Genomic DNA, 26,237 nt, shown 5'->3' on the forward strand with positions numbered 1-26,237 from the left:
ATTAGGGTGCAATTCACATTGAACAATCTCTAACGGAGCGCGATAAGACCACAAAATCTTCCATTTTATGAGTTGATTAGCTAAACTTCTTTAGTCACACAGACCGCTCCAGTAATTGAGTGAAACGGTTGTTCTTGGCCGGGAAAATTTGTCAAATGCCATAGAGTTGGTTCTGTTTAGCGCTCGCGGGGAAACGAGGTTAATTTGCCGTGTGTGTGCTCGCCTTCTTTTTGCCAAATTGGGCGATATTTAGGCAGGCACCCAAAAAAACTGTGGTGAGCTTATTGTTCTGGATACTTTTAAGAGCACACACAGGTGAGAATATTTCCCACGAAAACTTCTTTTCTTTTTGGTGCTGGATCATCGTGCGCGCGATGAGAATGCGAATTATATACCTGATGATGTTGTGGTGTGAGATTGGCGCCAAAGAGCCACCTAATGACATCATTGTCTCCACATCAAGGCTCAAGAAGTCTCGGTAGGTGCAATTAAATGGAAAAGTACTCATCCACGTGTTTGGCTTGCATGGTACTCCGTGGTGTGAGGAGAAGAAGCCTCAACTTGTGGTTGTGCATCAAAGGGCGCAGACAATTGCATTGGATGGTTAAATTAAATTTATGTAGCCCCCAAAGAGGAAGCTCCACTCCTTCTTCCGACATCAACACACTCTTTCTCTATGGGAAAGTTGGGGACAAAAATTAAATTTGTGGTAAATTGCACGTGGAAATGCTTTCATCGGATACAATGCCCAAGCATAGAAATGGGCTGCACTGAGGAATTTCCCATTAAATTCCATTTTTTTTTCAAATGAAAACGGGTGTGTGTTCTCTTTTAAAAAGTTTTTTTTTGGGTGTGGAGAGATGCCTTTTTTCGTGAGCATCGATGATGGAGAAAAAATGCTAAAAGCACACGAAAAGCATTTCTTCCGAATTGATGAATGTGTGCGATGTTTGAAGAGAGATGCTGTTAATGTTTGCTGAATTTTTTTTCGAGATAAATCAACCTCTTTGATTAACACTTTGCAAACATGGCTGCAGGCATGGGCTGGCATGGCTTCAAACACGCGGCACATGTCGGTATACAGTTGTTGTTAGGAGTACAATGCTTTCAATTTACTCCTATTCTTGTACATATGTACATACATACATTACATACATAGCACGAAAATAGTAGGTACAGGTGCATTGATAATAAAAGCATTATGAAGATATTTGGCACCTTTGTTCTTTTGACTTGTAAAATAAAGGGATAAGAATGGAGATAAATGTTCAAGCTTTTCCATTCTGTTGAAAACTTTTAGATTCAAATTAAATTAATTCGGATTTAAATTCATATTTACCTGAAGTTTTTTTTTTGTAAAATAATCAGCAGTTTTTGTTTTAATTTTTGAAGTAAACGTTTTAAATATTTTTTAAGGTTTTTCGAGTATACTTTCGCGATTTAAGAAATAAAATAAAAGTCTTTTTTAATTAAAGTTTGCTCAAAAATAATTTCAGTTTTTTTATAAAACTTTCATCCATGAAAAGGTAAAAAATTAAAAAGAAAAATTATATCTCCAAAAATATGTTTTTTACCGAAACGTCGCTGAAAGCGCAAAGATGCTCGTTTTATTGAGTACATTCGAAGAAAAACTCCATATATTCAGTATAGGTACTTATACCTTTTATCAGAATCTTACGGGGCTATCACACTTAAGCTCCAAGTGCTTGAGCATCATAATCATAACCTCTATGTGAGTACGAAAGAGAAAACAACGGTATTTTTTCTCGTTTTTTCACATATAAAATCTTAAGCATCAAGTGCTTAGAGCTTAAGTGGGATAACTCCCTTAGTCTTAATAATCTACAAAGCTTTCAATTTTTATTTGAATTATATTTAATTTTAAAGCATTTTTCAATAAATTTAGGTCTAAATTTCATACAAAAACATCTTATTTTTTGTAGATATGCTATGCTCAATTTTCAGAATTCGTGAAAGCTTACTTTTAATAATTTGTTTTATTAAATTTTTAAATTTTCTTCTAAAGCCTTTAAAAGCTATTAAGTTAAAAGTTCTTTATACAGTTTTATTTTTTTTCATTCACAAAATAGCCCACGCTTCTTTTAATCTTCTCATTATGTTCTTCAAATAATTAAAAAAAATTATTCCAATATTTCAGAATTCTCCCATACATTCTGCATAACGACCTTTACCGCATTCCTTCACTAAATAAAAATTTATCCCGCCTCAGATGACAAATAACTAGCAGTTGATTGTTCCAAAAAAAGCCCTTCATCATCTGAAAAAATTCTTTTCATCTCTTTCAAAGACATTTTCGTAGATCAAAAAGGGAGTGTCGCGCATTGAGATAATTTTCTTTTACAAAAGAAGAGATCATTAAGTTGATTAATCGCTCCAACTTGTTCCATAAATGAGAAATATAATTTAATTCCAAGTAGAATGTTGTTACAAAAAAATATAATATTACATAAACCTCCCATTGGAAAGGATTACATGCGGAGTACATTTTCCACCCAATTGACGCTCATTTACTGTCAACGGAAAAATAATTTATTGCAAAGAAAATTGGAACTTTTTTCATAGAAAAAAATTAAATAAAATAAAATTCCATATAAAGAGGCTCTGTATGTGCTCGCCGATGTGCATTCTTGGCCCCATTTCTCTCCTCAAACGGAGATTTATGTGGAGTGTGATCAACTTGATGGCTAATGAGATGGTGCGAGGAATTTTTATATAATATTATTGAAAATGATAAATCATCGTTTAATTGAATTTATTAACGGGGGATCTTCCGCGGCGGTATATGAGGCATGAAAATAATAATATTGCACTCTGTTCGAGAAGTGGGTGCTTCGGAAGTGTTCTAAATTTTATTGTAGTTTCTATTATATCTCTTCAAATCATTTGCATTCTGCTGTATGGACTCATCTTTGAGCAAAGTGAAAATGGAAAAGTGAGAAAAAAAGGTGCGCAGTGCGAAGAAAAAAGATCATGCATGAAAAACATTTTCTCCCATTAAAATTAAATTGTTGTTTAATAGAGTTGTTGCTGTATCCAGCAGCATGTCTTGTGATTGAAATGCACAAAAAGCCACTTGAGGGGTCTTTTTTTTGTGTACTCCATGCACAAGAGCAAAGAAGAAAAACATGGTGGAAAATGGACAGAATGGACCGAAGAAGAAGAAATGACGCTGAATGTGGACCGTGAGACTTCCATTTGTGAGTAAAAATCACCAAATACAAGAACAATGGGAGGAATTATGACTTATGTGTATGTTGGGGGGAATGGAGGAGAAAAAAAAAGAAGAAAAAAGACAGAAAAACGAAGTACTACCGATTCTTCTAAAAACGCGATAGACTTGAGAAAAAGATGCTCAAAAAACATCTTCTTTGCGGTTTCAATGGCGCACATTGTGGGTGGTTTTGTGGATCTCAAGAGAAGTTTTCAGCCACAATTGAAGATCTTTTGTGATTCACTCTTGCAAAGATCTTTTTCGCAATCTAATCACCTAAACAGACTTCCTCACTCAGCACTTGGAATTAAATTATTCCCATTTCGTGGAGAGATGTTTTTTTTTATTGTTTCTTCTCATCATCAGTTCTTAATTAACTTTTGACTTTTAAACATTTCTCAGATTTCTTCATTTATTTGATTGATAGTGTGTGATTTCTAGAAATCAAGGAAAACAACATGAGCAAAAGTCGCAGACATTTGCGGATTTTCAGCTTAGTCTTGCCGAGGAAAGGAATTAATATTTTTTTGGGCAAACATCTGTTGGTTATTATAGAGAAATCATATAAATTTATTAAGTTTGATTAATAATTTATTTACGGAATAAAATTAATCATTTTTTCAGAAATATTTTATTTCCTCAAAATGTGTGTTTTCTTTTGATTTTTTTTGTAGTATTTTATAAAAAAGATTTGAAAGATTTAAAGGGTTTAAAATATTAGTGCTAATTTTTTAGATTTTTTATGAAAAATATCCTTACCGTTAGCTCTTTATAAGGCAGGAAGATAGCAAATATATTATTTTCCATTAGAATTAACTACTAAATTAAAAAAAAAGTAAAATATGTTTTTAATACAATATTTTGCATATTCGTAAGCACAGAGGGGGATCATAGCCTATATTTAGCACTGATTTGTCCGATTTTTATAACTTTTCTTAAAGGATTCATTATCTTTTTATGACAACATAGATTAAACAAAATTGCGTAGAATTTTTAAGTTAAATAATTCTTGAATTACTCAATAAAGCATATTTATTTTGTTTTTTAAATAATTTTGGTTTCTGTACTAACTACTTGACTAACTAACCGATTTTGATAAATTTCGTATGATTTTGAATAATCGATTAAACTTTAAGATTTTGACTAGTTTTCTGTTTGATCTTTCTACAAATAACCGAGCTATGGGAATGAATAAGCTTGATTTAAACGAATTTATCATGTTTAAAACATATTGATAGTATTAGAATATTATTAAATTTGATTTAGGGTTTAATTTCTAAAATTCAATTAGACTTAAATTTCGCGCCTATTAGAAATCTAAGTTCTTGAAAAATTAAATCTTCTTATTGCTCTTCGTGCTCTCTCATTTGAATTTATTAATGCACAAGAGAAACTTCAGCACCTCCAGTAGCATGTAAAAGAGCAAAGTGTGGTACAATGTGCAAAAAACGAAGAAGTCGCTAAATTGATAATGAGCTTTCAACGAGACTCAAGAAATCTGGTTGGGTGTTATTAAAAATCCCTTAATTATTCCTCGGGTGGGTATTAATTTTTGCAATCTCAATGTCGCAATCCTCGCGCCCGGTTTTCTCTGCATGAGTAATTCTTTTTCCTGCTCAATCGCCAAGGTCAATGTTTACCTGAGCACGATCACTTCTTCGTGGTCTTCGCGCTCTTCCTCCTCATCTGCGCGAGCACCAAAGTTCAAAGACACTGTCTGTTGCCTTTGCCACAGACAATCGAGCACCTTCATGTTCAATTTTTTTTATCTTCCATTTTGTAAGTTTCACTTACTTAGACCCCCAAGTTCGATTGTATTCAAGTCGCCAAGAAAACAAAAATTGAGAATTGTTGCAGAAAAATTCTTCTTCAGGGTGGCGGGGAATTCATTGGGAATGATATCACCACAGCAAGACGTCTCCATTTTGCCCAATAGAAGATGACGCATTTACGCAGATATAAATTTCTCATACGTACAGGTGTGTGTCTATAACGTGTCTCCCGTCGAAGAAGTTCTTTGCAACGGAATTCGCATGAATAGAAAACGGGAAACCCATTTTATTAAAAAAAAAAATAGCTAATGATGAGATGGTCAATAAAAGTTTTGCCTTTCCCCTCCAAGTTGGAAGAATTTAATTCTTCTTCTAGTCAATTTTCCACGCATTTACTTAATTTCTAAAGCAAACACCGCAATTCCCCACCGTCTCCACCAGCCTGTCCATTTCCCAAATAAAAAAATTCGTACACGGAATCCGATTAACCCGCCGTGCCACGAGAAACCACACAGTGATTCACTCTGAAGATATTTCGAACCCAAAGTGGGAATTGCAAGAGCCATGCGATCATGTAAATCAAATTGAAAATTTTTCCTTCAAGATTTTGCCTGTGGTGTGAAGCAAATATATATTGCTCAAGTGGCTTCTGACCCCTATATTGCATTTTCATGCAATACAAAATTAACGTTTTTGCACCGAAAGCAATGTTGGAGATTTATGCTGATCCCGCGGGATTTGGCGGGAGGGATGGCAGGGAATACACTCAATTGCTCTGGTCAGAGAAACATCAATCTTTGCGCAATTTGCCAAGAGAACTTCTTGGGATGAAGAAAAGTAATATAATTGCAGAATTGCAGAGAAATATGCGGAGTTGGTCTTTCAAATGATGAAAACAGACTTTTTAGTGCAGATTCCGCGAACTTTTTGTCTTTGTTTTTCTTGAGAAATACAAATTGTTAATCATTGACAAGAGAGCATAAAAAGCATTGGAATACGAATAGAAATAAAATATTATTAACGTTTGTTAGGACAATTAGTGAACCACATAGAGTTTGTTTAAGAATATATTGCAAAAATTATTGAGTTATTTGTATTTCTTTTAGCTGCTGGTCATTATATGAGTTTTTGCTTAAGAATTGCGGAGGAAATGTTTTGCAATATTTTGAAGTCTTTACTAATTGAATTTCTCGCGGAATATTTCAGTATTTAAGGATAAAATATAAATCTTTTAATTTTCTTGCAATCCTTTGGCTTAATTCTCAGAAAAGAAAGATTTAATAATTTTTGATGAACCTTTTAAGAATTAAGGGACAAAAATATGAGGTAAAAGTGAAAGGAGTTAATCCACTTTTGTATGGAGAAACATCTCATTTTAAGAAATATTAAGAGTTTACACATTTAACCTCTAAAAGAAATCATTAAAGAACCTTCCCATTTTCTATTAGAATTAAATGGGAAAAGCCGGCAAAGACTTATTCAAAAATGCAAACAATGACGTTATAATTGTGTTTTCTGGCTCTTTTATTTTTGAATGAAACTTTGCTGTTTTTTTTCTCATCTGATTCTAGTGAAAAACTGGTAGTTTCTTTGGAAATTTCTTATCATTTCATTGATCCTGGCTCTGTTTAAGTTTTCCTTCGAATGACGAATTTTCCCATAAAGTAAGCGTAAACTTCTTTCAATCGATGAAATTATTTTTCCAAAAAAATGCTATTTCATTATACAAATAATTTTTTTCACTTTGCATTTAATTTTGGCAAATAAATTCATGAAAACAGCATTTTGAGTAGAAGAAATTTCAAACTTTCTTGCTTCTTTAATTATGATTTTACGCAGACTTTCGCTTTGAATCAGCAGTGAGCTTTTAATTTTCTTAATCTTCAATTTAGTGGGTTTTCTTGTATATTATATTTTGTGAAAGAAACACTCATAGAGTGATTATTTTTTTTAAAGAAGAAAGAAAGACCACAAAGATCCGCAAATTGATGCTGCCAATATTTGTTGAGACAATTTGTCATCATTGAGCTGAAGAAGATGGTCATCAGAGGTTGGATGAATCAACTTTGCTGATTGCTTATGCGCATCATTTTGCATGAGTCAATATCAAGACACACATATAGCATCTCAAGGTGGGAAGCAGGTGTATGCGGAGAAGAAAAGCCAACATAAGAAGCATAAAGAATTGTATTGAGAAAAGAATAATTTTAAAGCACCCAGAGGAGTCAAAGTTCTGTTCCTCCCCTTTTGCGAGGGAAAATCTCTTTTATGGCAAAGGGGGGGCTATCTCGCTGCTTATTCTTGGGCATGGCAAAGACAATGGGATGTGCAGTAGTTGTGATCGTGAGATGAGATGCGGGTAACAAATTGACGATAATAAATGCACCATTGTTCGCCATCGGAAATGAAATGAAATGTGAAAAAGAGTGGGCAACACGCACGTACCGGAATTGGATGGGTCAGAGGGGGCCCTCACACTGGAGTGCCGGCTAATTTATCTCTCCGCATTTTTCGACAAGGTGAGATTCACCTGCGAATCGCGAGAGAAGTTGAAGGACTCTCCGCGTGACAATTTCTACGTTCCGCCACATATTTGTATAGTTAGATCTTTTTTTTTGAGGTGCTACACCGCACTGTGAAATCATCGACAATTTCTTGGCATTTAACGCATCTTCAGCAGCAAACAATATTATACATATATGGCAGTATAATACATAAATGAGGGGACAGCATCGCATTGTAAGTTAATTCTTCACCTTGATATTCTCTACCGTGTTGTATTTGTTATTCTCTCGAAGAGAATTTTCCAAGAAATCTAAACGAAGAATTTCATTATTTCTTCAAGCATTAATATTCAAAATATTCATTCATTTTTTTTCTTCTACTAAATACTAAATTTTACAATTTACATGCATAACATCACTTCCTTGCGTCATTTTTCGCAGCTCCCTCGCCCAAACATGCGAGAAGAGATTTTTATATAACAGCATGTTTGCATTTGATGTAAAAAAAAATAGAAGTTTTGTGTAAAGTAAAATTTCTCATGTTCGGAAGTGTAGATAAATAAAATGTTACAAGACATGCGGTTTGTGTTTAACGATGTGTCTCAATGGAATAAGACAATATTGACGGATATTGCCACAGATAACGTCAGTTTGCTTGATTGAGAAATCATTCCTGTCCTCAAGTGCAATAATGTGTTAAATATTTATTAAATTTATAGTGCTTTATCCTCATACAAGGGTAATGTTTCATATTTTCTAATTTTATTTAATTAGAATTTTTTCATATTAATTGTTTTAAAAAAAAGTTATGTAAATTTAAAAATATTGTCCACAATGTAATTGAAGGCCTGAGGAAGGAGAAATAAAGCTCCGAAACGTAGCAAAAATAATAAACGAGGAATTTCAGAAAAGGTTAGATTCCGCGTTTGACTCCCATAATTTTTTAAAAATATTTTTACTGCAATTTGTGATTTCGTTAAACAATTTTGTTCTAATTTCGTGGAATATGAGAAACCAGGAAAATTCTACATTACTGAAAGAAAATCTAAATATCGAATCACATGAAGATAAATAGAATAAGTCCTCATTTTCCTTATTTTTTTCCAAGTTTTTTAATTGAATTTTCTATTCTTAAAATTTTCAATCCAAGTTTTCATTTAAATTATAATTTTAACAATATATAATTGAAATGTCCAAAATCCCCCCAATGTACAGTATTTAACATAAAATTGACCTGTATGCATTAGCTTTCAAAGTATGATGAATTTGCCACTCTTTGACTAATGATGTGTGAAAGGTGCCTCGTGAGCCTCCAAGAATACTAAAATAAAAATATTAGTTCGCTCCTAAAATGTTTTAACAATTCTCTTCACTTTAACAGGGACGCCTAAATGGGTGATTTGAGTGCATGACGATCACTCGATCATTAAATTTGGCTTACAAATTAAAATTAAAAAAAAGAATCTCAATGGAGTTTCTGCTGCGTGTGCCAATTCTAGAAGCCATTCCCATACCTTTTCTTTCACAGCCATTTCCCTCCTGATTGTTATGTTGCGCGAAAACCGGTGCAGTGTGTGAACGTGTGATGCTTTCAATGGGAAGCTTTCTCACTGATCTATATAATTTTGTGAAAGAGAACTCCCCCTCGGGGGCCCCATCACCGAAACGGGATCTCAATTAGACCTCCCGCATTTGGGATGGCGCGGCATAAGTGAACCTTTTTGCGCGCCCTTTAGCTGATTGCTAATTTTCTCCTCTCGATTGCGCGCAATTAGCCCATTTTTCGCGGTTTTTTTTGCATTTTTTGCACCATCACCCACCTCCATCGTTGGTGCTCTTTTTTTTCGCTGCGATTTCTAACTAATTGGGTGTGTCTCAATGACATTTTTGCCCGCTTTGCAAATTCATTCAACATGCAAATAGATATTTTTATTAGCAAGCAAAGCATTAGGAGAGAGTCACTCAAAAACTCGCGACACGTTGAGTTTCACATTCAAAAAAGAGCCCACAGCGTGTGCCAAAGTATTAATTTTGTATGATTGAATGGAGGACAGCCGCACATGCAGAGTTATTTGGAGGGTTTTCCATCGAACCCAAGAAATATTGAGACAAGATCATCTGACATAGTTTTCCTATGTCTCATGCCATTGTGTCTCATTCGCCTACGGCGAGGCATTGATGATCAATCAATTTTCACATGTGGCTGTAGGAAGAGTATGGAAATTACGATTTTTTAAATGTTTATTACTTTTTTTTTCTTCATGATTTTGTGGGTAGGTCGGTTTGGTCATAAAAGGCGGTATTTTGACATTGGTAAATATGACAGGACTGGATGATCTGTCAAAAATGACGGATTGCAAATGTCAAATTTACTTTCATTATGCTTTGATCCTCGCACGAACCAATTTGTTTAATGAGAAAGTTTTTGGCAACTTTACATTTAAGCGACACGCCCCAGTCGTGCATTTTATTGTGAGTGAAGTAACGGTCAATTAGGTGAAAATTTGTAAAATTAGGCCACGTTGATAAGACATAATGACAGCTCGGTGACAGCTGTCAACTTTTTTGAATAAAATTAAGAAAAAAAATAAGAATAATTTTTCATCACTGTCGTTTAGTTTTTTGAAAAATAAGCATAATTTATTTCTATGTTCTGAGATAGCGATTCATAATAACATAATCGGATTTTATAATTCTTGTTTTTATTATGTTTTTAGGGCAGGTTGTCATTTTGATCATACACAGTTCTCATTTCTTAAATTTAAACTGATTTTTTTTGAAGTTCAGTTAAATTTTGACACTTAATTTATCAAAATGACAACTATTTTTCAAAAAACGTTAAAGTTCAAAATTCCTACTGTCTTGAATTTTGTCCAAATTCTCCCAAATAGACTGTATAAATTGAAATTCGGTGAGAAAATAAAATGGCATGTGAAGGTAAAACTTACATTCCGAAAAGTACGTTCTTGACGACTCACTGGAAAGTGGAAGAGAGAAAAAAGAGAAAATGTTAGTATATTAGCAGGTAAACATCAATTAAATGGTGCAATTTGTCAAAAATGTATCAAAACTCCATGATCAATTGCAATCATCATGCGATCTCTCTGCAAGTTTGATTATTTTGATCTCTGGCAATCACTGACGCAGAAATCGCCACGGGCATCGCAATTAATTGAAAGTTTATTTTTTTTTCTTAAAAAAAAAAGAAAAACGCAATGAAAGCCAATAAAAAAATGATTCGGAGAGGAAGAGCGCGGCAGCGGAATTTTCTGGGTCAACCAAAATATTGTGATGGCAAAGTGTTGAAAATGATCTTGTGTGATCTTCACGGTGCAAATGCAATGGACCGTTAAATATACAGATTTTTGTATTAATATTGCGATCACTTCGCGAAGTAGTACGTCAGCTGAATTGTTCTTAATCACAAACGCTAATGGGCTTGATGATGGGAATTGGAATTTGCTTCTGTGCTAGCATTTTTTTTTCAAATGAAGATCATAATGTTAAATGTCGCGTTGCATGCAACTGATTGATGCACAACGTCCTCGATCATTCGCGATCATGCCTAAATATGATCCCGTATGCGCCACAGAGACATTGATCACTAAATGTGTCTCATTGTTCCATCCATGGGGGTCGTAGCAAATCGATCGCGTGGTGATCTGTAGGCGGCACTGTTGGCATTTTATGTAATGATCCCAATAGTTACGGTTTATGCGGACTCCGTGGTGTTTTGCAATAAAAGTCTTGTTTTCAATTCAGCTGTGCAAATTAAGAAGAAAAAAATCTCAAAAGATCAACGAGCGGGAAATCTGATTAAACACTCTGATTGGGACTCTGTGTGCGCGAGGATTTTCTTTTTCATTGCTGCACGCGCGATCATTCGATCCTCGCGAATGTAGCGATCGCGATTCTCGTACTGCCCCATAAATACTTAATGTGAAGTATATTTATGTATAAAACAATAACCGGTCGCGATATCTCAAAAATAAAACTCTTTTCAATATTCAACAAGTGGTCCATGATCGTTTTTTTTGCGCATATACGATGGCGATCGGTAAGAAAGTCCCCCAACGCGCGCGAGATACGTTGGAAATGTATGACACACATTTTTGGAATTCTTGCTGGATTTATGTCATTACATACTTTTTTTTTCAACCAACATTTCTCACTAACTGCAAAAGAAGAAACCCAAATGACCAGAACCGCTTGGTTTTGATTGATCTCGCATTGGAAGATCGCGTTGTTTTCTACAGCACAGTGGACACGTAGAATATCACAAGGGGGGTGTGGGTACTCACTGATATTTTCTTCTGCTTCGGGTCAATTAGGTGAGAAAATTAAATCCATGGAATTGCATGTCTTGCTGCGTCACTATCATTCACAGATCCATCATCACGATCATTGCACTCGCGCTATGGAGAAAGAACTATGTGGCTAAATAGCAGGGAATTTAGAATTGTTGATGGGTTCTCTTGCACTTCACAGCACCAATCACAAATTATTTTCCACAAAAATGGTGATCGCGAGATGATGTACAAGATCACGGTTTATTTTTGGTCCAATGCACCAAATTACAGCTCTTTTTTGGGGGTCAATTTTGGTTATCCGGCACCGCGATCTTCATGCGATCTGTTCGATGCCAAGGCAGGTAAATGACTAAAACAATTGTGACGCCATCTTGAACAAGAACCGTGAACGCTACTCACACAATCAACGCGGATTTTTACCTGCACAGCCACTCGCGATCACTCAACCGAGTGCTTTGCACACCTCTGCAGCATTTTCTGCTCACTTCCCCATGTATGGTCCCCTACTTGATCGAGTGTACCTCCATAGGTTGCGAGCCAAAGCATCTCTCTCGCATATGCAGCACTTTGCTGAATCCACGTTGATTGTTTAAAGAGCAAAGCACACACCTGTGTATTGGGTGCAACACAAACAACATCCTATTACTATCCGTGTACGATCACACAAGAGATCATTAGTCACAGGAGGGAGGATCATTGCGTGTACAAAAAGTCATCTATAAATCACAATAAGAGAAAATCTTCAGAAGTCACGTACGGGTCAGGAAGGGTAAAAGACATCCATTGGAATTTTTCATTCCGAGATCCAGGTAGAAAGAATAAAATATTCTTTTACCTGTTGAACCCAACAAACCAACACACTGACTTCGTGGCATAACAACGGGGGCCCGATTTCCCACAAATACACACGCATTCAGCCCCCCGTTTTACCGGAGTGAACCACAAGCCCGTAAGATCATCAACTCCCGAAGCCGCTACAGTACAGTATTGATCGCTGAGTCGATCGCACTTCCATGATCACCGTACCTCTTTGTTCGGCTTTTCTTCTGCAGTTGCAAGAAATTGCGTAGATCGTCTTGTGGTTGTGTGCGATTGGTCTTGTCTCTTGATCGTGTGTGTCTGGTAAAAATGATCGGGAGTGATTATGTATTGGAGGCTCACAATATCTACCACACGACTGAGGTATGAAGGTGTATACCCCGCAATGCTGCCTGTATGTTGCTAATTTGTTGCTGTTTTCATGTTCCAGGTCGATGGGGGTGGATGCCTAGCAGGGGGTGATACATCGGCACTCGTTCTGAAATGTGTCAACCTCACAGTTCACAGTGGGGAAGTAATGGCAATCCTCGGGTCCAAAGGAAGCGGCAAAAGGGCCCTTTTGGATGTTATTGCAAGACGCGGAGATGGATCAACAAGGGGGCAGGTTCTCCTCAATGGAGCTCCTCTGACTAAAAGTTTATTCCAGCAGAGATGTGGCTACGTTACTCATGCTACGAATTTTATCCCAGGACTTACAGTTTCTCAGACCCTTCACTATACTCCTACTATTGTAAGTATTCTAGGTCATGACTTAACCTGATCCTTGCAATTTGATCTGAAACTTTAAATTTAATTTCATGATTACAGTTCACAGGCTACCTGAAAGCATCAAAAGTTCGTCAGATCCTAGCAGATCTAGCACTGTCCCAAGTCAGCAATAAGCGTGTTGAATACCTAACAATGAGCGAAAAACGTCGTCTTGCAATCGGCGTACAGTTAGTTCGTGACCCAGTAATGCTACTCCTGGATGAACCTACTCAAGGCCTAGATCCACTAAGTGCCTACCTCCTTATCTCCATCCTGTCCAACTCTGCGAAGAAGAGTGGATGTGGAGTGTTGTTGTCTCTCGAAAAACCTCGCTCTGATGTTTTTCCCTTCTTGGACAGGTAAGACTACTACTTATTAGTTCTAAAAATAATATAGAGATTAAAATTGATTGATTTTAATTTTACAGGGCCTTGTTTTTGTGCCTCGGAGGAGTTGTTTATTCAGGAGGAACCAGAGCTATGTTGGAATATTTCCACGGGATCGGTTTCCCATGTCCACAGCTTGAAAATCCTTTGATGTACTACCTGTGCCTGTCAACAGTGGATCGCAGGTAAGTCAGAGATTTTAATTTAAAAAAAAAGAAAGAAGATTAAAAAAGTTTTGTGGGCCTGATTAAGACTAGAAAAAAGGTCAAAGCAGAAAGAATAGAATAGAAAATTAAGCTTAATCCTAATTTTTGAAACTATAATTGCAAGAGTTAAAGAAAAATCTAAAAAGCAGTAATGCATTAGCAGCAAGATTATTTCTTTCTTCAGGCTCTCAAAAAAATATGTCGAAGCGTCGCTGAATAGTAGAAAAGTGGTGCCTATCAATTTCCTAACTTCTTTTATAATTATAACTTTTCTTCAACTGTTAAATTTTTAAAGACAAAAGGAAAGAAACATTTAAATCCGAATTGATCAAATTGATAAAATAACACTCTTTAATAATTCTTTACTAAAAATTAAAGAAGTGACGTCACAATTTTTGAACAGAGGTGCATGATTTTGCCTTCTGAGGTGCCCCTGAATTTCCCATCCGCTCGACCACGAGCAAAATCGTGACGAACGCGCCAATTCCACTCTGGATTTCATGACTCGGTGTCACCTCCGCGTTTGCGAGGGTCCGTAATCGTCATCTCCTGCCTCGCTCTAGCCCCCAGCACTTCTGCCCACTTCCCGTGGTTGTCCGAGCGAGAGGGCAATCATGAAGAATGGAACATAAGAGAATTAAAAAAAAAACTCTGAAATTACGTGAGTCACGCAAGTGGTGAATACGTGACATGCTCCAATACACGCATGCGTCCCCCTTTGATGTGTGCTGTCGGTGGTTGCATCTCGCTCTGTTGCGCGGTGGTCAGGTGTTCGTGGAGTGAGATGCGGCATATCGGGTTTGCCCATGTGTTCGTGAGAAGTTGTTCGGGTGTGTTACTTGGGCCGTGAACTGTGGAGAAGAATTCTTGGTCGTTCATCGATTTGTGAGACACGTACGACGGGGCTTGTGTGCGTTGTGAGCACAAAAGTCGGCTGTGTGGACGATGTGGTGCGGCTTGGAGAGTCAGTGGTTGGCTGGCAGTGAGTGAGTGAAGCTGGTCTGCGTTGCACGAGACTCGGATCTAGAGGGAGATAGCATCAGCCACATAGTGACAAAGTCAATTAAATTCTCTTTCCTTGTGCAAATCCCTCACCTCCCGCTACAGCTCTTCAGCGCCTACACACGACGAGCCATTCCTGGATTCTCAATTGCTGCTTTTTGTTGTCTTTTCCTGGAAAGCAGTGGGTGCTCCTGGGGAAGGGATAGGAGAAGGTGAGTTGTGTGCCACCCCCTGTGAGGTAGTTGCGGACAAAGGCCACCCTGTAATACCAGTTTTTTTCTCTCTCCACACAGTGGACAGCCATTTCGCGTCCGCGACTGATCCACCGTCCAGCGGCGAGAAGTTGTGTGTGTGCCGAAGCGATGAAGCAAGAGTATGGATGCACACAGTCATGCCAGGCACTTGTACTGTCACGAGCCGAACTCGAGCAAAAGCTGCGCGAGGCCAGCGACGAGATCGACATTGTCATGCCTGAGAACATTAAAAGTCACGTCTGGAAGTACTTCAGGCCCATCGTCTACCGTGGGGTTCGGCAGAACTTTGTAAAGTGCCTCGACTGCGACAATGTGCTCGCGTACAAAAGTAAGACCGGCACTGCGAGTCTTCTGCGTCACAAATGCGAGGGACGCTGCCGCGATCCCGGCAACGAAGCTCCACCATCAATGCACCGACCATCAACATCCACGGGATCCATGCTCCCCGATACAGGGCCTGAAATGATGGAGGAGGAACAGCCACAAATGGATCCCGAGGGGCCCTTTGATGATGTCACAATAAAACAAGAACCCATCTTTGGGTACAATGACGGTAGCTTCCCAGAACCCGATGTGAGTATGGAGGAACTCGATGGGAAAACTGATATAACGTTTAAGCTGCAGAAGCACGAACTTGAGGCACTAATTCGTGCCAATGATCCCAGTATCACAGCGCGTGATCCGACAAAATTCAAAAATCACATGTGGAAGCAGTTTAAGATTCTCTACTACAACCACATCCGGCAGGATTTCATCAGGTGCATGCACTGTGGGGTTGTGCTGTCGTACAAAAAGAAAACCGGCACTGCTAGCCTTGTCCGGCATCGGTGCAATATGAGAGCACCATCGAAATCCCCGCAGCACAGTATGCAGGCAACATACTCCCCAACATCATCTGCGGATGCAGCAACAGAAGCTGAGCACGCTAATCGGCAGCAAGCAATGACATCCGCCTTGGTATCCCTGATGCCGCACTTCCTGGCCAGTTCGGGACTCCGTGGGGAGTCCAAAATCATTCCACCCGGAGATCTTGCTCATTTTGCCACGGCACAGATAAAATTCGCCGCTCGTGATCTCCTCCCATTGGCTTTCTTCCAGCAGCCGGGATTTCACGAGTTTGCCCAGATTCTCCTAAACATTGGCGCTGAGTATGGGCACCAGAGTATCGAGAGTATCCTCATGATGCCACAGGATTTAGCTGCAAATCACATGCAGGGTGTTATGGAGCGGATGAAGCAAGAAATCAAGGCTGTTCTCACGGGCAATGACATTTGCATCTGCTTGGATTTGTGGCAGCATCGTGAGGAGATGTGTCTCTCCGTTGAAACCTTCCTCATTGATGAGAACTTCATCCTCACGCGATACAATCTCGGTGCGAGAATTCTCACCGAATGTACCTCCAAACATATTCACGTGGTGGTGCAAGAGATCCTCAGTGAGTTCCTTGATTCCGTCCAACTCGATGGGATGAAGATGGTTGTCCGGATGGAAGACACCGTGATACGTGAAGCATTCCCCAGCGCCTCTGTGATGAACTGTATGTGTGAGGTGCTGATAAAAATTCTCGATGAACTACTGGATGAGTTTCCGACATTCCTAAAATCCATTGATGATCTATCCCAACATCTTGTGCAGCAGGGTGCTGCAACATTTGCCGATCTCCTCGATGCGCGTCATCCCACGCGATGGCATCGCTACTTCCGTCTCCTCAAGGCTATTGCAAACTTCTCCGAGACCTACGACAGTGAGGAGGATATTTTCCAGGAATATTTCCACGAGAAATTGGAGACTATCATACAAATTCTGGACTTTCTTGAACCCTTCCAGCAGTGCCTCGATAGCTTGCGCAAGGATGGCAATCCCACCATTAATGAGGTGTACTTGTGGAATAAAAAATTCCAGCAGAGTAGCCGTGTTCTGCCCAAGAATGGGGATTTCGTGGGACGTATCAAGGGCACAGCATGCACACTCCTCAAGAAGCACTTTGTGACGTCAAAGTACGACAAAATTGGCCTCTTCCTCGATCCCAACTTCAAGAATATGCGCTTCATGCATGAGGATGAGAAGAATGACATTCTGGACGTTGTACGGCAGGAATTGGAGTCCGTGATGGGTTCCAGTGGTGAAGATTCATCGTCGCAGGGTGCAAAGAAGTCCATCAAGATGAATCTCAGTGATCCCGTGCCGGGGACATCTAATTCCTCCTTCATGAACTTCATGGAATTCATGGATAATTCCGTGTCTGAGGAACCGATTGAGACGGAAATTAAGACGTACATGGACATCAGACTCACAGAACCCGTGGATGTGTTGTCCTTCTGGAAGGGCTTCAATCAGTGCCCCAGCCTTAAGAAGCTGGCGCGTCGTGTGCTCAACATTCCCGCCTCATCGTCGCGCAGTCGCAGCATCCTCAGTCCAGACAGTATTTATGTGTCGGAGAAGATTCAGAATCTGCCCAAGGACGAGATGATTCCCCTGCTGTTCCTGCGACAGAACACAGGACTACATTAGTTATGTGGAGTTTATATAAAATGTAATGTACTATGCTTATTATATAAAGAGAAAGAAAATTCAAATCCCAGAAATTTTAATAAAGAGAATTCCAATAAAAAATTGTCTTTATGAAAATATTTATTTCTTTGAGAAAAATTTTGTTTAATTATGATTTTTTATATTTATTTTTTATACTTTGAAATAATTTTATTTTCATAAATAAATGTTGCTAAAGATTCTACACGAAACCAGGGAATGGATAATTTTACTGCTTAATTTAGTGTGAGCAGTGAGCTACTGATAGAACAATACTTTTGAATTAAGCATAAAAAGTACAGGGTGTTCAAGAAAAAAACGCGTTATATTACTATATTTTATTATTTTTTCAATAAACCCAATAAACTTCACAAAAATAGGTACCTACCTACATTATTCTTACGTCGGTGATTGATAAAATTAATTACACAATACTTTTCAGTTAAACATTGTTTAGTGAAAATGTATTTTTCTTTAATAAAGTAAGTAAAAAATTAAAATTTTAATGCTAAAACATTCTGTGCTACAAGAAAATTTTAATTTATGCAAAATAATTTTTTTTAACTTTACGTTATTTTTTTAAATGCAGTTCATAAAACATTTTAAATTAAGAAAAATAAAAGAGAAATCTCTTATTCGACGTCTACATAAATGTTTTTGAATAGATTTGAAGCATTTCAGAGAATTCCAAAAATAATCAAGGTTGTGATAAAACATATCCGTTTGCATTACAATTTAAAAGAAATTTCTGCAAACATAACTTTTTAGTTTGTTCTCAGCATAACTCGGAATCAGTTGGTAAAATATTAAAGGAGTTCACTGTTCAATTATTTTTTTCTTGTAGAATACTATAAGTGGAGTTCTGAGTGAAAAAAATCGAAGTAAAAAATGTCCCTGAAACTGCATTGCAGTGCAATCTTAGTGATTGCCTGTCTCATCTACCAGAGCAAAGGATTACTGCAGGATGTTTCCTGTAATAAAGCTTTAAGCAATTCAATCAACTGCATGTTCACGAATTTAAATGACGATGAAATAAGTTTCAAAGATCCCACAGAAAGCTTTGAATCTGTAATATTTAAAAATTGCAATCTGACAAAGTTCCCAACAACCTTATTCTCAACTTTTACTAAACTCACGAAGGTGGATCTATCCTTGACCCAAGTGCGCCAACTTAACGGAAATAAAACACTAAATGGTGCAAAAAATCTAAAGATTCTGGATTTATCACGAAACAGCCTTAAAGGAATTGAAGATTTTGTGTTCAGTGAAGGAAAAGAGTTGGTGGAGCTGCACTTGTCGAGAAATAAAATAATTTCTGTGGGGCTTAATGCTTTTGCAGGGCTAAATAAGCTTGAACTTCTCGACTTGTCGTTTAACGACATTAAAATTCTTACGGAAGAAGTATTTTCAGGATTAAAAAATCTCAAATTCATCTATGTGAATAATAATGATCTAAAAAACTTAACGTTCGACCTTCGCGATTTTAAAGATTTAACAGAATTTGATATTAGTCACAATAAACATATTAGTATGAAGGGATGGTTAACGGACTTACCTTCGCACATCAAACCTAAACTGACAGTAAATTACTCGTACTGTAATGAAGATGAAACATCTTTTAACACCTGGGTATGGTATTTGTATTTAATAGCATTCGTTCCTTATTTGAAATGCTTTTAGCTTTATATATTAAGATTTCACTTTTCTTTAACAGGGCCCTAATATAAAAACGTATATTCTAAAGCACAATAAAGTCATTGACATGATAACCGTAAATAATGTACGGTGGGAAACCTTGGATATATCTGAGAATCTTCTGAGAGACATTACGAACATTACAAAGATTCAAACTTTACAAAACCTTGATCTGTCTGAGAACCCCCTCGCGCCATTGAACATCTCCACATTTAGCCTCTTGGATGATCTTCGTACACTCAATCTGCGCTCAACTGGAATCTCTCTGGATCAGGACTATTTCACAGCTCAAAAGAAATTAACTTTCTTGGATATTTCAGGAAATGGACTGACCTCTCTCGATCTTAGAAACCTAAAATCTCTCTCAAGTCTTCAGACACTTTACTTGCACGAAAACAATTTGACAGAGTTGGAAGACATTGAGGATATAAAGATGATCCTGCCGAATTTAATCATCATCTCCCTCTTCAAGAACAACTTCAGTTGCGCCTACAATATTTTAATGCACGAATTGTTTGAAAACTTAAAGATAGAAATTTACGATGGCACCAAAATCAACGAAACAGACAACATAACTAATGTGAGAGTCAACTGCAGTGAAATGAATCAATTAAGACGTAATAGCTTAGAACAAGCTATTTTTTTCAAACAAATCACTAATTATTTAGAAAATTCCTTCCAAAAGCAATTGGAAAAGATTTCGATATATCAATTAAATTTAGAAATGAAAATTGAATATCGATTGCAAATCATGGACTTACAGTTCACAAAGTTGATCGGAGATCTTAAGTATATTATACAAATAGAAAGACTTACAACGAATAATATCGTTTCAAAAACTATAACTGATTTATTCGAATTATGGGAACATCAAAATAAAATGGAAAAAGATTTAAAGACCCAAACTAGCTGCAATGACGATAAATACCAAGAATTGGTGAAAGAGGTGAAAGATCTTACTGATCAAGTGTCTTATCTGAAAAACTCTTCACATTATGAGAACAAGATTGTGGATTTAATGTCAGAAATTAAATCTATTAGGAAGATTAATGAGGAAGGTATTCTGGAACTCATGAATAAATTATCCAATCAGTTGTTTAAGGTCAAAGACTCGTCAAAGATGAATTTCTTCCTAAAGTGTTGCAAACGTCCCGTCAGACAGGGTAGTAAGCCTTTGGAATTGAACCAATTAATCAATGAGTGGGAGTCAGTCATAATAACTTAGTTCTGATTTGTTGCTCAAACTTCACTTAATTCTACACAACAACAATTTATGAATGAAACTTTTTTCAATGCTCTCTTTTATGATCTTATATTTAGTTTCATGTTAAAGAACATACTTATATTAATCTTCTTATTTTATCTTGTATTTTTTATATTTTCTTCTATTCATGAAAATGATATACATACATAATAAGAAAGTATATAAGTTTTCAGTAGAATACTGATGTGAAACAAGAATTCTGATTATAAAATAATCACTTTGTATTTTTTTTACGCAGCATTTATAATAAAATGGCATATGAAACATACATATATGAACATTATTTTGTTAAATGAATCATCAACAGGCTGATAATTTGATATCAAAATTTGTGAATTTGAGATTTAAAAAACTTTCTCAATAAAAAATCTTTTTAGTTTGCTCTCAAAGTTCTCTGTGCTAACAAGTCTCTAATAAAATAAATTGTTACAGCTCTTAAGCTTAAACAGTTCGAGTGAATCTGAGTTTACTAGTCTTTCCTATAAATATGGCAATGAAATTACATCTCATTAGTGCTGCTTTAGTGTTTGTCTGTTTCATTTACCTGAGTCAAGGATTACTGCAGGATGTTTCCTGTAATAAAGCTTTGAGCAATTCAATCAACTGCATGTTCACGAATCTGAATGACGATGAAATAAGCTTCAAAGATTCCATAGAAAGCATTGAATCTGTAACATTCAAGAACTGCAATCTGACAAAGTTCCCAACAACTTTATTCTCAACTTTTGCTAAACTGACGAAGGTGGACCTATCCATGTCCCACGTGCGTCAAATCAACGGAAATAAAACACTAAATGGCGCAAAAAATCTGAAGATTCTGGATTTATCACGAAACAGCCTTGAAGAAATTGAAGATTTTGTGTTCAGTGAAGGAAAAGAGTTAGTGAAGCTGCACTTGTCACGAAATAAAATAATTTCTGTGGGGCTTAATGCCTTTACTGGGCTAGAAAAGCTTGAACTCCTCGACTTATCGTTTAACACTATTAAAATTCTGCAAGGAGAAATATTCTCAGGATTCACGAAACTCAAATTTATCTATGTGAATAACAATGCTATTCAGTCCATGAAGATAAATTTGAATAAATGCAGTAATCTCTTGGAGTTTGATGGCAGTTACAACAACATTATTGAGTGGAATCTCTTGCTATCTTCTCCTAAGGAATCTAATGTTATCGTCAAACTTTCTAATGCCAATTTAAAAAATTCTTTAACAAGTGCTAGTAATAAGGATGAGCTCATAGTTGATGGAAATTCGCTGGATTACGTCAATATCAAAGGAAAGGTCAGCTAAGTTTTAATCTATAGAGATATATTATTTTTAAAACTTTTTGTTCTAGATTTATTTTATAAAGAATTTATTATTTTTCTTACAGTTGAGAAGACTTAGTGCAAAGAACAATAAGATCCGGTATATTGAAATCAAGCCCGATATTGCCATTACAACATTAGAACTTGCTGGAAATATGATAACAAATATAGAGAATATTACTAAAATTTGGATGTTGGAAAAATTGGATCTGTCTGAAAATCCCCTCTCGCAGCTGAACGTTTCCACATTTAGTCTCTTGGATGATCTTCGAACACTAAATCTACGTTCAACAGGAATCAGTGTGGATCAAAATTACTTTACAGCTCAGAAGAAATTAACTTTCTTGGATATTTCAGCAAATGGATTAACTTCTCTCAATCTCAAGAACTTAAAATCACTCACAAGTCTTCAGACACTTTACCTACATGAGAATAAACTGATAGAATTGGAGAACATTGAGGATATAAAGAAGATCTTGCCAAGTTTAACTACAATTTCTCTTGCAAAAAATCGCTTTAGTTGCTCTTATATTTCTAAAATATTGACTATTTTGAATAATCTGAATATAAGCGTTCAGGTGAGCACAAAGGATCTCGCAACGATTAATACAAACGTTCTGGGAATTGACTGCATTCTATTGAACAACGATGATAAAGGAAATTCTTCAGATCTCGAAGAAATGATCATCCTGCAGAAAAACGCAAAGGATTTAGCAAATCGTTGCTTTGAAAATGTTAATATTCAGTTAACTGAGAACATTCAGAATTTAACGCAGATCCTGAATGATGGATATTTTGCATTTAAGGATCTCTTGAATATGTCAACCAATTTAAAAGATGAAGATGTAATAACGAACGATAACATCCCTGAAATGAATTATACGAAAATTTTAAGTGAGGAAATCTTTAAACGCATAGACAATCTTCCTGATCAATTTAACATGATTTTAAAGAATTATTCGATGCAAAGCTCTGTCGATAACATGGACTTCACCTTCTGGGAATATTTTGCTCTTTATGCATTCCTTTGTGCTATGTTGCAATGTTTATGCTTCGGATTATTCTGCATCTACAAGAGATATAAAAGTAAATCAACTTATTTTTTCAGTGTCTAATCATGCAGTTCAATCTGAAATGATGTAAAAAAATTCATTAAAATAAAATATAAAATTGATTTATTTTGGTTTTTTAAAGTTGTCTTAATTAATTACAACTTTGAGGGTTTCATAATGAAATGTAAAATATTTTTTATGCAACAGATTTTGAGAAAGAAAAAAAAAATAAAGAAAAATGAGCAATATATGCAGCATCTTGGAAACTCTTTTCTTTTTGATAAATCCATATCAATTTATCAAAGACTGGAATATCCCAAAATACACAGCTTGTGAGTTTTAGGAAAAATTATATCAATTTTATTTCGATGAAAAGGAAATTGAGTCACACATCTACTTGGAAATTTTTAGATTTATCAGGCGTATTTTTAGAAAACCTTTTATCAAAATTTTTGTACCAAAATATCTAAAAACTCATTTTTTATATAGAAAAAAAATCAAATAAAATTTCAACGTTAAAAAATATTTTTTGAATTTTCGCAGAAGTCGCGATCGTTTCCTTGAGTCCAGCCAGCAAATTGAAGCTCTTGTAGATCGATTCGCCCGTGAAACTCCCATTCCTGAAGCCCCCATTAACCCCATGACTGCTGGAAAGGTGCCCCTGGCTTATGGGAAGCCCAATGAGTTGAAAGTCTTTGGGACAATTTATTTGTAAGATGACTCATTTCATGATCAATCACGATCTTTATTTAATTCATTTCCTCCCAATTTCAGGCGCCTTCTCGCTTCAACATTCTCATGTGGCTATGCTGGCATGAAGAATCTCTTCTTGAGATTATTTGCCCTACCTCTGGCCATGTGCACCCTGTGGCTCTTCTATACAAATCTGAAGGACGACCAGAGGGGCTTCTTCAGCAAGAGTGGAATGGTTTTGAATGTATTGGGCCTGGTGGGTGTCACTCTTTTTGTGCGATGCTTTTGCGCACGATCTTAACATTTTATTTCTTTTCAGGCGTACGGTTCCGGAATCTTGACGACAGTCACGACTTGTAAGTAGAATAATTCCATTAACACCTCTGTGCGTAATTTTTGACTCTTCTCTCGTTGCCTCAGTTCCCATTTGGAGGAAGAGATTTGTTCAAGAACACTCCGAGGGATTATATTCGGGAGCTTCTCTTCTTATTGCCTACGACGCAGTATCGCTTCCGTTTTCCTTCATCTCTGCCGCTATTGCTTCCTGTGTCATCTATCCGTATGATTTGAATTTTATTTGTCTTTCAATTATGTTTTTTTTTCATCTTTAATTCTCAATGTTTTTCCAGAATCATTCTAAATCCCACCAAACCCATTGGATCGGCATTTTTGTATCTTCTCATTGCTCTTTGGACTAGCTTCGTGCTGGCAGAACAACTCTGCATTTTCTTCCATCTTTTTGTGAAATCCAGGATTAATACAGCTGTCGCCGTGACCTACTTGCTGTGCATCAGTTTATCTCTGGCAAGTGGAACTGTGCGATCCCACAAAGGACTCCTCACGTGGCTTCAGGATAATACACGTGGAACTCACACGCGGTACGCATCCCTCCTGCTGCATAACACCTTCTTCCTCTCTCGGCCAGTTAGCTGCAATGCAGGACCTCAAACGGTCTGCATAGCGCCCTTTGACTTCCTCTACGAGCGCCTCGGGAAGGCAGATCCACAGGAGAGTGTTGATCTTGCTCTCTCAATTGCCTTCCCCATTGGTCTTGCAATCATCAACATGATCCTCTACATGATGCCCCTGCCCAAATTCCTTCGCAGGAAATTTAGAGATTAATCACTATATATTTAATATTTTTTCTAATGCATTTTAACGTTTTTTTTCTGCAAACTTTTCGTATTTTTAGTGAGTTTTATATCGCCTAAATGTATGTGAAATGAAAATGTGATCGTGGTTTTAATGATCGTCAATAAAACGGAGAAAAATCTCACGATGAAAGTCTTTTGAAAACCTAAATTCATTACCAATTAAAAGGTTGTAAAATTTCAAAGTAAAAGAAGATGTTCGGAGGAGTTTAATGGATTTTGATGCGATCGCGATGAGTATTTGGGAAAATAATAGTGATCTTTGAGGATCTTGCGTGATCACTTGGAGATCACATTTCTTTTTATGAATCCATTTTATTTTGTGGAATCAATTTCGTAAAAAAATGATATCTGTTGAATGATCGTTTTGCAACATTTTTAAATGAAAATCAGAAATATTTATAGGTAGAAAAATTTATAGCTATGAATTTATTTTAACGGCCACAATTTCGAATCTTTCCTATGAATAGTTTCTTTTAATTACCTACTTTTTTTAATTTTTATGAATATTTAATGCTAAAAGGGAGGAAGTTTATAAAAAAAAACATTTAATTATTATTTTAAATAGAATTTAGTCTGAATTTAAAAAAAATGCTTTTTCTGAATTTTTGTGCCACAGAGTTTTCCTAAAAAATTATCTTAAATTTTTAAATGGGCAATTAAGCTTGTAAAACATTTAAACTAGACGAAGGAAGAAAATGTTTTAAACAAAGAAAAGGTAAGTTTTGAGTAAAGATATAAAATAAAATAAATCAAAATATTTTACTAATATATAATCATATTGAGACTCTTTTAACAAGATTTTCAGAATTTTTAAAAAAATTAAATTTTCTTTTAAAATGACTTTAAGTCCACGAATAACGTGTTCAGCAACACCGCCCCTGATTCTTAAAATAAAATTGCGAAGAGTGTTTCAAAATAAGAAATATTTTTTAGATTTCAATCTCATTTGATGAATCTAATAACTTGAAGATTCCTCCAGTCTGATATTTATCATGTACATAAATTTCCAAACCCACAATAAATTCCCCTCTTAGCGATCCACCAACATTCCCGGGGCAAATGGAATGACATTTTGAGCATGTAAAAGATAAATCTCTTTTAAAAACTCACTCGCGATTGTCTCGAGATGAGTTTCGCCTTTCGATCTTCACGAATGTCATATTCACCGGAAAACATTTCCTCATGAATTTGGTATTATTATTCGGTGTAGGTACCTCGTACATCATCAACAATGTAAAAGGTATATGTTGAAGAAAAAAAAGAGTCATTCCCTCCCTCGTTGTATGAAAAAAAAATGAAGATTTTGAGAG

The 26,237-nt window shown here is 36.4% G+C and overlaps 5 protein-coding genes and 1 long non-coding RNA gene across 8 annotated transcripts in view; 4 read left to right on the forward strand and 2 right to left on the reverse strand.

The window, feature by feature from the left end:
- LOC129787076 (ATP-binding cassette sub-family G member 8) overlaps positions 1-12,367 on the reverse strand; it is a 24,552-nt gene extending 12,185 nt beyond the window's left edge. The window contains exons 1-2 of one of the 3 annotated variants that reach the window (XM_055822381.1): positions 11,810-12,367; positions 10,457-10,485 (exon numbers count right to left, since the gene is read on the reverse strand). In XM_055822381.1, the coding sequence (XP_055678356.1) occupies positions 10,457-10,485; position 11,810 (30 nt within the window). In that variant the 5' untranslated portion in view covers positions 11,811-12,367. The remainder of the gene's footprint in view (positions 1-10,456; positions 10,486-11,809) is intronic. The other 2 variants (XM_055822382.1, XM_055822383.1) reach the window with 2 other exon arrangements.
- A 119-nt stretch (positions 12,368-12,486) lies between these two features.
- Positions 12,487-25,052, forward strand: LOC129787079 (ATP-binding cassette sub-family G member 5). Its single transcript, XM_055822387.1, has 9 exons — positions 12,487-13,000; positions 13,068-13,367; positions 13,445-13,743; positions 13,812-13,955; positions 23,624-23,791; positions 23,855-24,029; positions 24,093-24,129; positions 24,194-24,332; positions 24,403-25,052. Exons 1-9 carry the CDS (start codon positions 12,947-12,949, stop codon positions 24,893-24,895), a joined length of 1,809 nt encoding a protein of 602 aa, XP_055678362.1. The 5' UTR covers positions 12,487-12,946; the 3' UTR covers positions 24,896-25,052.
- On the reverse strand, positions 14,310-15,182 carry LOC129787084 (uncharacterized). Its single transcript, XR_008750189.1, has 2 exons — positions 15,072-15,182; positions 14,310-14,999 (listed from the first exon to the last, which is right to left on the reverse strand). It is a non-coding gene; the product is annotated as an uncharacterized LOC129787084 (long non-coding RNA).
- Positions 15,074-17,845, forward strand: LOC129787077 (uncharacterized). The gene is made up of 2 exons (XM_055822385.1): positions 15,074-15,190; positions 15,272-17,845. Exon 2 carries the CDS (start codon positions 15,341-15,343, stop codon positions 17,741-17,743), a length of 2,403 nt encoding a protein of 800 aa, XP_055678360.1. The 5' UTR covers positions 15,074-15,190; positions 15,272-15,340; the 3' UTR covers positions 17,744-17,845.
- LOC129787078 (leucine-rich repeat-containing protein 40-like) lies at positions 18,528-20,755 on the forward strand. Its single transcript, XM_055822386.1, has 2 exons — positions 18,528-19,390; positions 19,476-20,755. The coding sequence occupies exons 1-2, from the start codon at positions 18,650-18,652 to the stop codon at positions 20,679-20,681; spliced, it is 1,947 nt and encodes a 648-aa protein (XP_055678361.1). The 5' UTR covers positions 18,528-18,649; the 3' UTR covers positions 20,682-20,755.
- LOC129787080 (leucine-rich repeat-containing G-protein coupled receptor 4-like) lies at positions 21,366-23,155 on the forward strand. Its single transcript, XM_055822388.1, has 2 exons — positions 21,366-22,002; positions 22,094-23,155. Exons 1-2 carry the CDS (start codon positions 21,475-21,477, stop codon positions 23,141-23,143), a joined length of 1,578 nt encoding a protein of 525 aa, XP_055678363.1. The 5' UTR covers positions 21,366-21,474; the 3' UTR covers positions 23,144-23,155.
- Positions 25,053-26,237: the final 1,185 nt, after the last annotated feature.

Source organism: Lutzomyia longipalpis, chromosome 1 (genome assembly GCF_024334085.1).
Source record: "Lutzomyia longipalpis isolate SR_M1_2022 chromosome 1, ASM2433408v1".
In the NCBI taxonomy this organism is placed as follows: Eukaryota; Metazoa; Arthropoda; class Insecta; order Diptera; family Psychodidae; genus Lutzomyia; species Lutzomyia longipalpis.